Source organism: Diadema antillarum, unplaced genomic scaffold, assembly GCF_040938485.1.
Source record: "Diadema antillarum isolate AM-2024a unplaced genomic scaffold, OU_Dant_1.0 seq00000015_RagTag, whole genome shotgun sequence".
NCBI classification, from domain to species: domain Eukaryota; kingdom Metazoa; phylum Echinodermata; class Echinoidea; order Diadematoida; family Diadematidae; genus Diadema; species Diadema antillarum.
The window spans coordinates 1,327,696-1,342,192 of record NW_027271135.1 but is presented as its reverse complement, the minus strand read 5'-3'; the positions used below and the strand labels follow the sequence as shown (position 1 = coordinate 1,342,192).

Genomic DNA, 14,497 nt, shown 5'->3' with positions numbered 1-14,497 from the left:
ACGTACATAATGGTGAAGAAAGATGGCCGTCTCCATCGTGCCTATGGTGTCTCGTCAAGTCTGTAGGAGATTGTTGTTTTGTCGGTCTTCCGTGGCTTTGCTTTCACCAAAATGTCAGCTGAGTGATGATACGAAAACTCAAGACAACGATAATGAGGCAGTTGTAAGTTCACCTTCAGATGAAACTCCGGAATCTTCGTCGGTGACAGGACCGCGGCTGAGTGGATTCGCCAAAGCCTTCGCCCGGCACGCGCAAGTTGACACCGGGAAAGATTCGGCAGACAAGCCGGACAGCGATCCGGTGGAAGACGAGATTCCGTTCGCGGAGTTGTTCCGCAACTCTTCTCACGTACACATCGGTGCAATACAGAATCAGATCGTCCTGGGGGAAATTTTTCACATTGTCGAGGATGATTTGTATATAGACTTTGGAGGAAAATTCCACTGTGTGTGCACAAGACCCCAGGAAAATGCTGAGTGAGTGGATTATGAAATAAAATTGTGTATGTATTTACGATGTGGTCTGTCTTGTACGTAGGGCACATTGCTACAGTACTTGTACACTCCTCTACAGTGTGCATCGTGTTGATTTTGGGCAACACGTCACAGATTAAGGGAGGGACCCAGATATTTGTTAAATACTGTATAGGTCCTACAGCAGTATACACAGTAGGCCATGCATAGATCTCAGATGTACAGTTTTGTATTGTGGACAGGTTCTGTGAAAGGTGTAAAGTCTAGTGCAGTGGGCATCGTTTGTGGCACACACCAGTATATTAAAGGGATTGTAGACAGTATCGGTGAGATGACAATTGGGCTTAATTTTTTGCGAGATACCAAGAAACCAATTATGACATACAAATTGTAGTACAGAGCATGCCAAGTTAAGAGGAATTCAAAGTTTATTAGATGAGAATCGGTTTTGGAATTGCTGAGACATTAAAAAAAACAAACAAACAAACATGATCCTAGATTTAATAGTAAAAAATAAGGTCCCTCCTTTTATTATTTATTAGTCTGTTTGAATGTTCTGTTAAAATGGATATCTCTGCTATTTTGAAAACAATTTTCTTCAAATGAATGCTGAATCCCTCTTCGAACATGCTCTTTCATATTTCTTGAGAGATTTCTCATCTCATAAAAAAATATATATATATATTATAAACCTAAAGTTAGGTCTTGACCAAAACTACATCGTATACACACAAACAGATGTTCCCCTGTATAAATATGGAAAGGTGCAAGTCACTATAAAGATCTTTTCTGATGTATTTACAGGAAGTACCACCGTGGGGCCAAGGTTCGCCTTCGCTTAAAGGACCTGGAACTGACTGATCACTTCGTGGGTGCAACGCGGGACCTGACCCTTCTGGAGGCGGACGCAGAGCTCCTTGGGCTGGCCAAGCAGAAATGATCCGAGAAATGACTGCTTCATTGGTGCAACATGGGACTTGACCCATCTAGAGGTGGACGCTCGGTTCTTGGGGCTAACCAAGTAGAAATGAAAGAAGGGGAACAAGAGAATCTTGTACTGTGATTGCATGATACCGGACAAGACTGAGACTGAGCTATCATGCGGTGAAATGATGTTAGACCTGGACCAGGGAGAGTTTCAGGCTGGAAGTGCAGGTGTCCTTTCTCTCCAAGTAAAACAACACAACAACCACTCAGTATTGCCATGTACACTGTATATCAAAATATTTGTATGCAAATACCTACTTGAGCCCCAGCATAGTTCTAAAAGACTAGCAAATCCTTGGAATTCTCCGTTAAAAGGTTGTCTTTGTCTATAAGTAGGTATAGCAACTACCCTTCACAACTTGTTGACATACAAGTGTAATATTATCTAGATCTTCATCATTTAACTCTTTACATGCCATGTTCGCACGCCTGACTCAGTAGATGGTGTGCCAAGTTTGCATATTCTGCTCAAACGCAACAAACCCTCCCAAACCGATTGATACAGTAAATCGCCGAATGCCACAGTAAAATGAAAGCGGTTGTCACGATTCCATTCTTGTCTCATGTAGCTTGCATTTTTAATAATGTTGTGATTGACTATCAAGTGGTGTTCCCTACTGGATTAACAAGTAAATTCTATGTTTCTGTTACTGTTTTGTGTGAAAAGTCCTGCCTCTTTTTTCTGCAACTTTGCTCATTACATGCCCAGGATAACAGAAATCTAGTAAAGTTCCATAGATTTGAAAAACATGTTTCCCCAAAGCATTACCATGTTGCAGTCTCAAAATAATGTGACACACAGGGGGTTTACACCATGGCACTTTAGGAGTTAAGCAATAACCTTGTATTAGAGCTCACATGATTATAACAAATGATACCTGATTGGAATGGGTACATTGTACTTACCCTTCATTTTATGAATTAGAATGGTACTTTATGGTGTACTGGTATGCAACTGCAATGACAGAGACCCGATTATGTTCTTGATGGCTGTTTGTGGCTGCTGTCTCTTATTGTCAAAGCTTTTTATTATAAAAAAAAAAGCAAACAAGCCCCAAACTAACAACAACAAAAAAAATCCCATAAAAATCCTTTAACCCAGTGCTGTATGTGACCCTGCATCACAAAACCAACAAAAAGTAGCCAGACATGGATTTTTAGTTAAAAGCAGTTATTGAAAGCAGATTCTAAGCTTTAAAATGATGTATAACTCAATTCGAATGGACTCTCTTAACCCTCTAAATATTGGGGAAAAAGCACACACTCTGGAAAGGTGTGAACTGAGAAAAGAGGCTCTGAAGTAAAGGGTCTATTCAAGCGCTTAATAGAAACCGTGCTGGCTGTGCAATGAATGGAACAAAAATCAGGATGTAAACCACTGTAGCAACAACAATGAAGGGATTATCACTTTAAGCTGAAATTGAGCATGCTCAATTAGCACATTCTGTCCATAATAAATGACAACTTGTAAAGTGGTAGCTCTATTCAAAAGTTATTAGAGTTGAAACTGAAGGGTGTGTAAAGAATTTTAAAGCAAAGAAAAGGGACTTCAGAAGACGACCTAATTGCACTACTCTACAAAAAAAAAATGGGTTGTAGAAAAACTATTGAAAACACACTTTCCTGTTCTTTTTATGACCTCAAAGTTATGAATAACTTAGACGAGGAATAGCTCTTTCAGAAAATATGAAAAACTCAAGATTGACTTGGTTGACCTGTTTCACCCTTTTGAGGTCCTCATGCAAAAAACTTTGTGTTCATTTTGTGATGCACGGTCACATATGTAAAGAGAGAATGGCCAACACAGATTTCGGCTTATGAGTTTTGAAGCCAGTGATTGGTCGAAACTGGTCCCGTGATCTTTGTGGAGCCATTTCATTACCAAATTGCGCTCATACGCAGTGCCCATTGTTCACTACCCTTTATTTGGCTTGCTTATTACATGTATTACATATGAGCATACATGTTAATCCTCTTACATGTAATAAATGTAGTCGTGGCAAGTCATGCCAGCTGGGTGTTGCCACTCACGTTTGAAAAGTAATGCAAAACTCTTTCTGTTGGTTTGACTTTTCTTTTTATTTTACTGTTCTTCAGTGTTGGCAGAGGTGTAATCAGCAAGAGTTATGTGAATGCACAAAAGTTTTCCCTTTTAAAAACAAAACATGACAACAACAAACCCCCCCCCCCAAAAAAAAAAACAAAACAAAACAAAACAAAACAAAACAAAAACAAAAACAAAAACAAACATAAGAACTATTAAGATTTTCATCAATTACAGGTTTCTTTTAAACACAAGAGTCTATGCTACTGATTTATTGATGGTATCCCTGCACAAATTGCAATGCATTGGCGAAGAAAAATAAACAAGGATAAAGAAAAGGCGACAAACTGTAGCGAGACAAACTCAAAGTAAATGAGAAACTGCATTCTTGGTGTGCAGTGATGGTAACTGCGAGTTTAGGATAGGGTGTGCAGGTGAATGTGGGTGTGTATTTAACATTTATTTGTGCATTATGTGTAGTGTACGTTTTGTGTATTGCCAGCTATAGAAGTTTTCAAGGTTACTGGAAATACAAGTGCATATGGTTCGAGAAATGATCACAAATACACCGTATTTAAAGAGTCAGACTTTTAGTGGAAAGATATTGATATGATTTTGGATGTAAAATACATGTATACAGTATAATAATGGACAGTTGAAATTGCAAGAAAAAAAAAGTGAACTGCATTTAGTTTTATTAACCGGACATATTTGAGATTTAATCTGCAGAAAAGGAAAGTAGATAATGAAGATATGTGATAATTTTGATGATGCCAAAATAGTCCTTCAAAAAATATTCTTTCCTACGTAATGCGTTCAGTAATTCATTTTATGATTTTTGATGATTCGATGACGACCTTCTAAAACTTGGTAGAGTTACTCTACCAAGTTTTAAAAATGCTGTTATTAATTAATTAATTAATTTATTTATTTATTTATGTACTTGAGGGAGAAAGATTTGCCGTGACACCATATGTATGTAGTCCTTAACAGGGTCGTTGTTTGGCAGAAGAGCCTAGAAAGAGGAGAATTGAATTCATGAATCTTCACTTCTCTCTCCTACCTCCATGATTCTCCAACATTCAACTGCCCCTCTTCCTCTATCCTTCCAATCTGTGTCATCTTTCCCCTTCTAACGATGTCCGAACATCTTACCTGATTCTCACTCTATTCTTCCTTACCACTCTTTCTGTTCCTTTCTCTACCGTCTCCACTAGTGCAACTTCAACTTCTAGCCCATTACTGTCCCCCACTCTTCACTTTTTGCCCTCCTTACAACCCCGGCCATATGTCGCTTCCCTCTTCAATTCTCCTCTTTCTAGGCTCTTCTGCCAAACAACGATCCGGTTAAGGACTACATACACATGGTGTCACCGCAAATCTTTCTCCCTCATTTACTTCACCATGCAAACCTTCAAGCAACACATTTATTTACTTATTAAATTATTTACTTATATATATATTTATTTATTTATTTATTTATTTATTTATTTATTTATTTATTTATTTATTTATTTATTTATTTATTTATTTATTTATTTATTTATTTATTTATTTATTTATTTATTACAGTGATCTGAAATAATGCTGGTGAAGAAGAAGACTAGAAAACAAAAATGGATTGAAATACAAGAAAGGAAAGATGATGCCGCCTCTCCCGAAAAAAAGAATAGTAACTAAAAAAATGAACAAAGTTCTATTGAATAAAAAATGGATGAATGAATAAATGAATGAATGAATTATCGAATGAATGAATAAATAAGTAAATAAATAAATAAATAAATAAATAAATAAATAAATAAATAGATATGAGAGCAAAACGACGAAGTGAACAAAAAAAGAAAGAGCAGATGAGAGAATGCTGAAGAAGAAAGGGTAGAGGACGGAATATAAAGTTTTAATTATTGAGGGTGTTACCGTGTATCTGGTGTAGTAAGAGAACGTTTTAGTTTACTAATACACGACGGGTAGGACAGTTTACCCAGCTTTTCCGATGTGTAATTAAACGTGTAAAGATGTGGAGGTGCACAGTTGTTCAGTATGAATTGCGCCATCTACGTTCAGCAATACGTGCGAGTTTACCAGTACAGTACCTGTTATGCCACATTGATTGACTTCCATAAGCCAATTCGGAGCTGGCTCAATACTTGGGGTACAAATGACTTTTCTTTTTTGTCTTTTTTTTTCTAAGTTGGCGAGGAATTTCACCTTTTTTTTTCTTTTTTTTTCTATTTTTTTTTTTTTTTTTTTTTGGGGGGGGGGGGGGGGGGGGGAGACTTAGTGACATAAGGCATCTTGCCTGACGTAATAATGCATGGAATCATCCAGCCATGTTCAAACCAGGGAGGTGCCACCTCCCTGTTCAAACAAAGGATGATCTTGCATATAGACGAGGGGGTGTTTCATCAACGTTAGTCAGCGCTGACAATCATCATAGTAACAGTCAGTGACCAGAGCATCTCATCCAATCAAAACCAAGGATTTTGCTGAAATTGTCAGCGCTGATCAACGTTGATGAAACACCCCCAGGTGACCATATTGAGTGGTCCGTCAGTTTTGGGAAAACATTCATTGTTTTGCATTTAATGTATTAAACAAGAAATTATTCTACTAATATTGCAAAAACAAACAAATCTATCACATTGCATAATAATATATTTTTTTTAACATACACGTAAAAGTAAATTGATTTGTTATTATTATTATCATTATTTATTATTATTATTATTATTATTATTATTATTATTATTATTATTATTATTATTATTATTATATGAAGAGTTTGTTCGCAAAAACCGATAAGTCCATATTTGAAAAGTAGAGATATTTGCGATTAAAGGTCAAGAAAAATAAAGAGAATAATAAGAAAATTTTTGCTTATCGGCTTTTGCGAACAAACTCTTCATATATTTTATTTGGCATTTCAACATTTAAAAAAACAAACACACAAAGTAAAATTCATAAAGAATGTCGTGATTCTAGGTGCATACCGCTAGTTGCCAGGGGAGGAATATGCAAACGTAATCACTGAGACTCGAGGCCTTCTTGCCCAACCAGTGCATGTTGCTCAGACACGGTAAGCACTATTTGGGCACCCGTCCCGCTTCGTCATGAATATTCATCATCTACATGTATCCGTAATACCGTGGAAATACATGATTTTTACATTTCCCGGCAGCGTTTTTACATTTCCCGGCAAAACTTAACATTTTTCCATCTCCCGGCGAGACGTATTCCCCGTTGATGCAATTTTTCGAGATTTTTATATTTCCCGGCAATACGTTTTTACATTCTATGGCACGTATCCAGAGTTCTGCCATTTACTACAGTATCTTTCTGCCTGATGAATAGCCTCATGATGAAGCGGGACGGGTGCCCAAATAGTGGTTACCCTCAGACACTACTTCATTTGGGCGAGGTTATAGAGACCAAAACGACGCCTACTCATTTGTAAATCGCAATAATTATGTCATGGTACAAAGTTTATGAGATAAAATAAGACGTGCATTTGTCAGAAAGATTCAAACATATTCAGTATTTGTAGATAAAACACCGAGTATACACTATATATATATATATATATATATATATATATATATATATGCAGGGCTCGACACTAACGGTGGCCCGGTGGCCCGGGGCCACCAAAAATGAAAGTCGGGCCACCAAATTTCAAAAAAGGGCAAATTTGGTGGCCCGCCTCGGGCCACCAAAATTTTTTGAAAAGTATGTCAATAAATTCGTAACATTTTGCGCCGGAAATTAGCAGTTAAATTTGTTCAAAGGATGGATGAAAAGGACTAAATGAATGCCTGAGAGTGAATGTTGCAAGTTTGTTGAAGTTTATTTATGAGTAGATATGTCCAACTTCTAATTCTTACTATCATAAATCTTAAATATTTGACTCATTAAAAAAAAGGACTTTTAATGTCTTTATTGTTTTTTTTTTTGGGGGGGGACACCAAATTTTTCTCTCGGGCCACCAAAAATTTGAAATTTAGGATTTTGGTGGCCCCATCGGGCCACCAAACAAAAAAGTTAGTGTCGAGACATGATATATGTATATAATATATGTAGCTATTTGTATATGATTATGTGCCTATTTAATACACACACATTATTATGTATAATGCAATGTCATTGTGTGTGTATGTGTATACACAAGATGTCGTAATTCGCATTAAAGAGAGAGAGAGAGAGAGAGAGAGCAGCAGCTATTATGGACGGCGGTATAATGTGTAAATCATGTAAATCATGCATGTGCAAATCAGCAGGCGATGATTTCATTTCATTAATATGCTGCACCTCTTTTTTCCCTTTTTTCTTTAATGTTACTTTCGTTGATTTTTTAATATTTTTGTTCTGTTTCTGTAACTTTCAAAATTGATTTTCTCCGCCATCAGTACTTTATAGCCTCAAAACAATCGCGTTTGCACACCCCGACGCTCGTCCAGTTGAACACGTGCGCTTCTTCAGATATGCTATGAAACCCTTCACAGAAGTCGCTGCTCGAATTGGCGTCTACGAAGTCAATATTTAACGACTTAACTAATATATTTGCCATTATCACATATTTTCATATTTTATACCAGGGTTCGATTTAACTGCGCCATCGTTGGTAAACACGAGATACCGTTAATCAGTAGTCTCAAAAACCCCGCCGTCTCCGACGGAGGGGACTGAAATGCACACATTACGCATTTAAAATCCTTCGGCGTAATCACGATGCACTTGATATATTGGTGTATTCAAACGACCAGACCGATCTCCATTTCCCATCCCTTCACCCTTTCTATACAAGGAAACAGCACTGCCCCCCCCCCCCCCCCCACTCTATGGGTCAGAATTAACAATGTACACAGGTGGACAAGCAACGCGCTTGCAGCACGTGTGTGTATTCTGCCGAAGCACTTGGCGAACAAAGATTTCTGGAAGCGCCACAACGGCGAAACATAAATAGTCCAGGGACACAAAACGGAGGCACAAAAGATGCAGCGCGGACATCACCGGAGCCCGACCCCTTATATCAATACAATAATTCACTTGGGGACTCCTTACTTTTCACATTCACCGCTCTTGAAAATCAAGTGATACGGCTAACATAGGCTGGTAAGGTCCCCGTCTTCATGAGTGGGTGAAACCCCCACTCTTTTTTTTTTCTTTTTTTTTTTCAGCAATAATGACAGTAATTTTGATTTGTGCACGGTGGTAGCGGATTATATCAAAAATATTGGCAGCTATCTTGCACGAGCTCTATAATAATTGTTTTCCTTTCTTTCAAAGTAATTTAATATTCTGGGACGTTTGTAAGAAAAAGTGCTGACTTAAAAGTTCGTCGGAACTGTAAGCACTGTTGAAATCATTTTGTAAGTTAATTAAGAAGGTCTAAACAAATTCTTTTTCGTGCGGGGGCTTTATCGACTTCCTTTGAATTGAACTGAATTGAATTAAAGTAAAGTGAATTGAATTGAATTGAAGTGATTTGTGTCACCTTGCCGCTTACGAAGCAATGATTGCTTGTAAGCAAGCTCCCTCGATCGGGACCGAGGACTGCTATAAAATCAAACATTTTCACGTCCATGGAACATTCGCGAATTTCTCAAGAGCCCGGATATTAGTTTCGCGCGAAAAGACATAACATAGAATGTACGATAAATACTTTGTTCCTTTTACCCTCTCCTGTTTCATACCTCAAATGCAGCAATTTGTATACAGTCCACAAAGATAAATTTGCAATATCATTCGTACTGTTATTTTGCTCAAACTTGATGGTTCGAATGATTTATCTCTATCTATATCAACTAAATTATCCTAAACTTTTTATTGAAAAAGGGAAAAAGAGAAATCCATTCGTGTTACACTTTTTCTTGAAACCGGTATGAGATTATTCAACATCTTAAAATCAAATTATTTTGATCTATTTTATTTTGCCTTCACGAATCTTATTACTATTATTATTATTCATTTATTTTTTTTTTTAAATTGGAAGTGCGTCCTCTCAATTCACATTTCAGTTTAAAGCATTATATTTCAATACAACTTGCCTTACGGTTTAAGTATATCTTTCAACAAGAAGGCAATAAAGTTACTTCTTTGGCAAAATTATAAATTGGTGAGTTTTTGCTTTTGCCCAATATTGATATTAAAGTGATAGCTTGAATAAACTGCGTATCAGATTATTTTATTTGATTCAACCACACGTTTGATATAATATATCGCTATCATCAGTTTTATTCTAATTTTTAGTATTCAAATAAAATCAGACTATATCCTTTCCTGTTTGTTCTTATTAATTTCTATCAACCATACTGTCTCTTTACGAAATTAGTAGTAATTTGGTAACAATAATTTCATGAGGGTTGGATTCCTCCTTCTCCAGTGTTGTCTACCAACCTCTGAATCTCAATCTTTGTTTCCTCATTGTTCTCAGTTTAATTTTACTGCATCATTAAAATCTTTACCAGTATAACATCCAACATATTTTATGCAATAATTGCATAAAATAATTAGTTATAGACTAGTTATTAGTCTATTACTTCAGCCTGTATTTACAAAAAGTCCATGGCTGTTTCGGCAGCTCAAGCTGCCAGTGAAACTTGCTTCACTTTTGTTTATCACTGGACCAGCAACTTTGCCAAACTGGTCCAGCTCTTTCATAACATTAATGTTATACATTTGAGAGCACAATTATTAAAGATATGGAGGTGTCATCTACATTTTGCGATATTTTCAATTCCTTTTGCCTTATGTTTACAAAATGAAACTCCTCTAATTGTGTCATTCTTTGTAATCCTATCTGCCACAATGTCAACTGCATCGTTATTATACAAGTCTTGTTTTCCTAGTTGGTGATTCCAGTCGGGTGCTGTTCGTTATTCCGAAGGTTCGTCAATCCGAAGGTTCGTTATTTCGAAGGTTCGTTAATACGAAACACACAAATTCCCTATACCTAGAGGTTCGTTAATCCGAACATTTTGTGGCGTTATTCCGAAGGTTCGTTATTCCAAAGGTTCGTTAATCCGAAAATGAAATAGGGTTCGCTATTCCGAAGGCTCGTTTATCCGAAAATGAAATAGGGTTCGTTATTCCGAAGGTTCTATGATCCAAAGTGATATAGCGTCCGTAACGAACCTTCGGAAACAACGAGCTGTTTCATTTTCGGATTAAGGAACCTTCGGAATAACGAACCTTATTTAATTTTCGGATTAATGAACCTTCGGAATAACAAACCTCATTACATTTTCGGATTAACGAACCTTCGGAATAACGAGCTGTAACCATTTTAATCACCCATGCACAATAAAAAAGGGGCATTTTGTAAAAGTACCTCAGTTGTAAGAGAACAAGGAATATTCTTGAAGGTATGATTGAAAATATATTCTGTATCTTCTTATTATTTTCTTTGATTTTAACAGCTTTAATCACAAATATGTCAACTTTTTAAGAATGGATTTAGCTCATTTTGCGATAAAATTCTTCATTAATAATTTACAACTTAGATTGGAGAATAACTATGTAGATAAAGTGTATTTACACGTGTCATATTCATTTGATTATGTTAGTTTTTCCTGTTCACATTCTTATCTTGATTGATGCAGAGAGCTACATTATCTACGCCATACTGCATCAGTTTACCACTATACTTTTTTTTTTGTTTAATGAAGTGGATATGTATTGTTATGTACTGTATATACATAATATATACACTGTATTTCGGGGGGGGGGGGTTAACTGTATAATTCTCGACTGTCTTATTGATTAAAAGAATATAGTCGTCATATTCTTCACAAGTCGGCAGATAAGCAAATAAATGATTGGAAAAGTGCAGATTTGAGAAAACCCTAACAGAAAATGAAAAAAATTATGAATATTTTTTTAAAAGAAACAATCAACTGGATGAGACGAAACAAGATATATAATCCTTTGTTCCGGGCACGAACGGTCTTAAATCAAACTTGAAAAAATGTTATCATTTGAAATTGCCAATGAAAAGTGTTGTTTGTTCTTTCTTCACAGACGTGAAACATCTGTCTTCAAAACGGTAAAACAAAACGACAGACCTTGAACGGGGAATCATCGCTGTGTGACTTTGTCCTACAAGGTGCAAGGGAGAGGAGAGGAGAGAGAGAGAGAGGGGGGGGGGGGTAGGAGGTGAAGGGATGGAGTGGCGAACGGGTAAATAGTATTATTATTCTTGAGATGAAATGTCTATAAACATGCGGGTCTGTTCTGATATGCAATCAAGGACTTACCAGAAATGATGGGGGCAAACAGGCATATTACCCTTTCATTAAAACAAATTTCAACAATCGGAAACCTCCTTTCTCTACTACCATTGATTGAATTTTCCCATCACTGGTTCTTAATTCATGCATATTTGCATTGTGCTACATTGCGGTTGACTGCTTGCCTGCGATCTATTGGTGGGAACGAGCGGCGTAAAACAATTACGCAGAGCATTAAGTGTAAGACGGGAGAGAGAGGAGCTGGAATTATTTTCTTATTCTCCATCACTTTTGGGGGTTTAGGTACATAGAAGCTTCGATTTTTTGCCCGAGTCATCCCGAGGAGATGAACAATGGCTTTGGAGGATGTTTCTCACGGGGTTGCAAGCCGCTGCGAAGAGCGATGAATAGATGCGGCGGACGCGTGGATGGAGCGTGGGAACGTAGCGCGCCTTTTGTCTCATTCCACTCGGGCAAGGCGCGGCTGACATGCCTTCAACATCGGTCCCGTCTCGACCGAACCGAAGAGTCAAAAAGGCGATGGTGTGGTGGTTGAGAGAGAGAGAGAGGGAGAGGGATGGAGGGGGAGAGATGGAGAAGAGACGGGATGGTGATGCTAGACTCCGTTTTGTCCAATCCTCTTATTTGAAAAAATCTGATTGGTATCGTGGGAACCAGATGTGAGATGCGGTTCGGGGTTTGGTGTTGTGAGCTAAGAATGAGAGAGGGAGAGAGGTAGGGAAAGATGAGGTGGAGGAGAGAGAATAGATTTTGTTGGTTCTCTTTAGTGTCTAAATTTCATAAAGATTTGAAATGGTTGATGAGGGTTAAAGGTGATAATATATGGGTAATGATGGATGACAATGAGACGGCACACACGATGGTGATGCATCGGTCGTGAGAATGGGAACGAATTAGACGGAAGAAAAACAGACGGCTGGTGGTCATTTGCATAGATGTCAGGGAATGGGAGCACGACAGGTGAAGATGTCAGAAGATACTGATTGAAATACTGATGGTTCTATGCATGAAGAGAGAAATAATGAGAGCAGATTTGACTTCCCGAATTCATTGTAATGACTAGCATGATCTGAGCCACATACACTGGCCTCATCTGGCATGCTCTCTCGCCATCTGTCCAATTTCTCTGAAATAAAGCTTATTATCAAATCAGTCATGGGAAAAAAGCTACGTAAGGATCAAAAGAGTGAACATTATTTGAATTTTCCCATGATCTGTTGTAAACAGTGAAGAAGTCACCTTCTAGCTATAAGAAAAGAATATAAGATTAAACAAAAAAAGTCCTGAAGTTTGACTTGATTCATATTTGAATTCATTTGCCAGTATAAGACGACGGAGTTGCAATGATATTAATAATGAAACTGTTCTGTGTTAGCAATACAGCTGGTGTCAGTCTTGGCTAGCTGTCCTTCAAGAATTTGCTACGCCAAAAAAAAAAAAAAAAAAAAAAAAAAAAAATGAGAAAGAAACAACAAACATCTGATATAGAAAATAATAGTAATAATGATCAAAACAACAGTCATCATAACAATAATGATGATGATGATAATGATATTAATAATAATAATGTGTGAAAATGATAATGAAAATAATAATGATCATAAGGGTGATGTTGTCAAAATGATTCAAAATAATTTGAATAAACTCGCGGTATTTTTCTCTTTAAAACAGATAGAGGAAGGGCACAACCTGAAACATCCGTGTGGAAATAAAGTAATAAAAGGGAAATAAATAAAAAGGGAATCCAGGAGTGAGAACAGACTGAGGAGACACAAGATGATGCGTGGGAATGACTGTCAAATTCTGGCATCTATTATTCGAGGATCACTGGAATCAGCTTGTGTGAAATCATGCAAATATCGATTTTTTTTCTCTCAAGTTCATATACGATTTTCTCTCTCATAATGAGTGGATTTTCGAGAGAATAACGAGTATTTTATGCCTTCTCTGTATACAATGCATTGCATTCAGACATGAATGGCGGGGAGAGGGGCGACAGAGCGAACTCGCCTGGCTATATAGGAGACTGCAGTGGCTAATGGGGCAAGGTCAATGCACCTGCATACAGCCTTCGCCACCGTCGCCGCCGTTGAAAAGTGGTCCTCTTCTCCATCAGAAGTCTACTTTTTAACGCTGGGTGTGGCATAATTGTGCTTCATGCTTATGATTTAAGCCAGAAATTTTTAGCGATTTTGCTCGAAGTATGCTATTTTCTGTTTTAAGTTGTATATGCTAATACAGATTAAGTCTCTTTTTTTTTTTTTTTGGATTGATAGCCAGATCTCTGAAACAGTAATCTCTCTCTATTTACCCCTCCCTCAATTATCTTTCCGCTCATATTTACTCTCTCTCTCTCTCTCTCTCTCTCTCTCTCTCTCTCTCTGGTGGTGGGGGGGGGGGGGGGGTCTCTGTTCCTGTTGAGTATCTGTCTCTTTCATGTTGTCTGAAAAATATATCGTTTTATCTTTTCTTCTTCTTCTCCTTTTAGTTCTTGTTCACATTTACAAGCTCTGCTTCTTTTGGGGTCCCAAACCATTCATTATTCTTAATGCTGTATCCTTTTGTAAAATGTCAAATGTTTAATGAATTTGTTAAATAAACTTGAAACTTGAAATGTACAACTTGCTTCCAGAATATTTCCTCTAATTTTACCTAGCTGATATTCGCATGTGCAAGGTAGAAGACAACCGCCTGTCAGGATCGTCAGAAATGTCTTCTGTTTTCTCTTATAGACCTCCAGATCATT

The 14,497-nt window shown here is 37.3% G+C and overlaps 1 protein-coding gene across 1 annotated transcript; it reads left to right on the top strand.

The window, feature by feature from the left end:
* Positions 1-22: 22 nt before the first annotated feature.
* On the top strand, positions 23-1,811 carry LOC139725117 (small ribosomal subunit protein bS1m-like). Its single transcript, XM_071636203.1, has 2 exons — positions 23-477; positions 1,279-1,811. The coding sequence occupies exons 1-2, from the start codon at positions 23-25 to the stop codon at positions 1,412-1,414; spliced, it is 591 nt and encodes a 196-aa protein (XP_071492304.1). The 3' UTR covers positions 1,415-1,811.
* Positions 1,812-14,497: the final 12,686 nt, after the last annotated feature.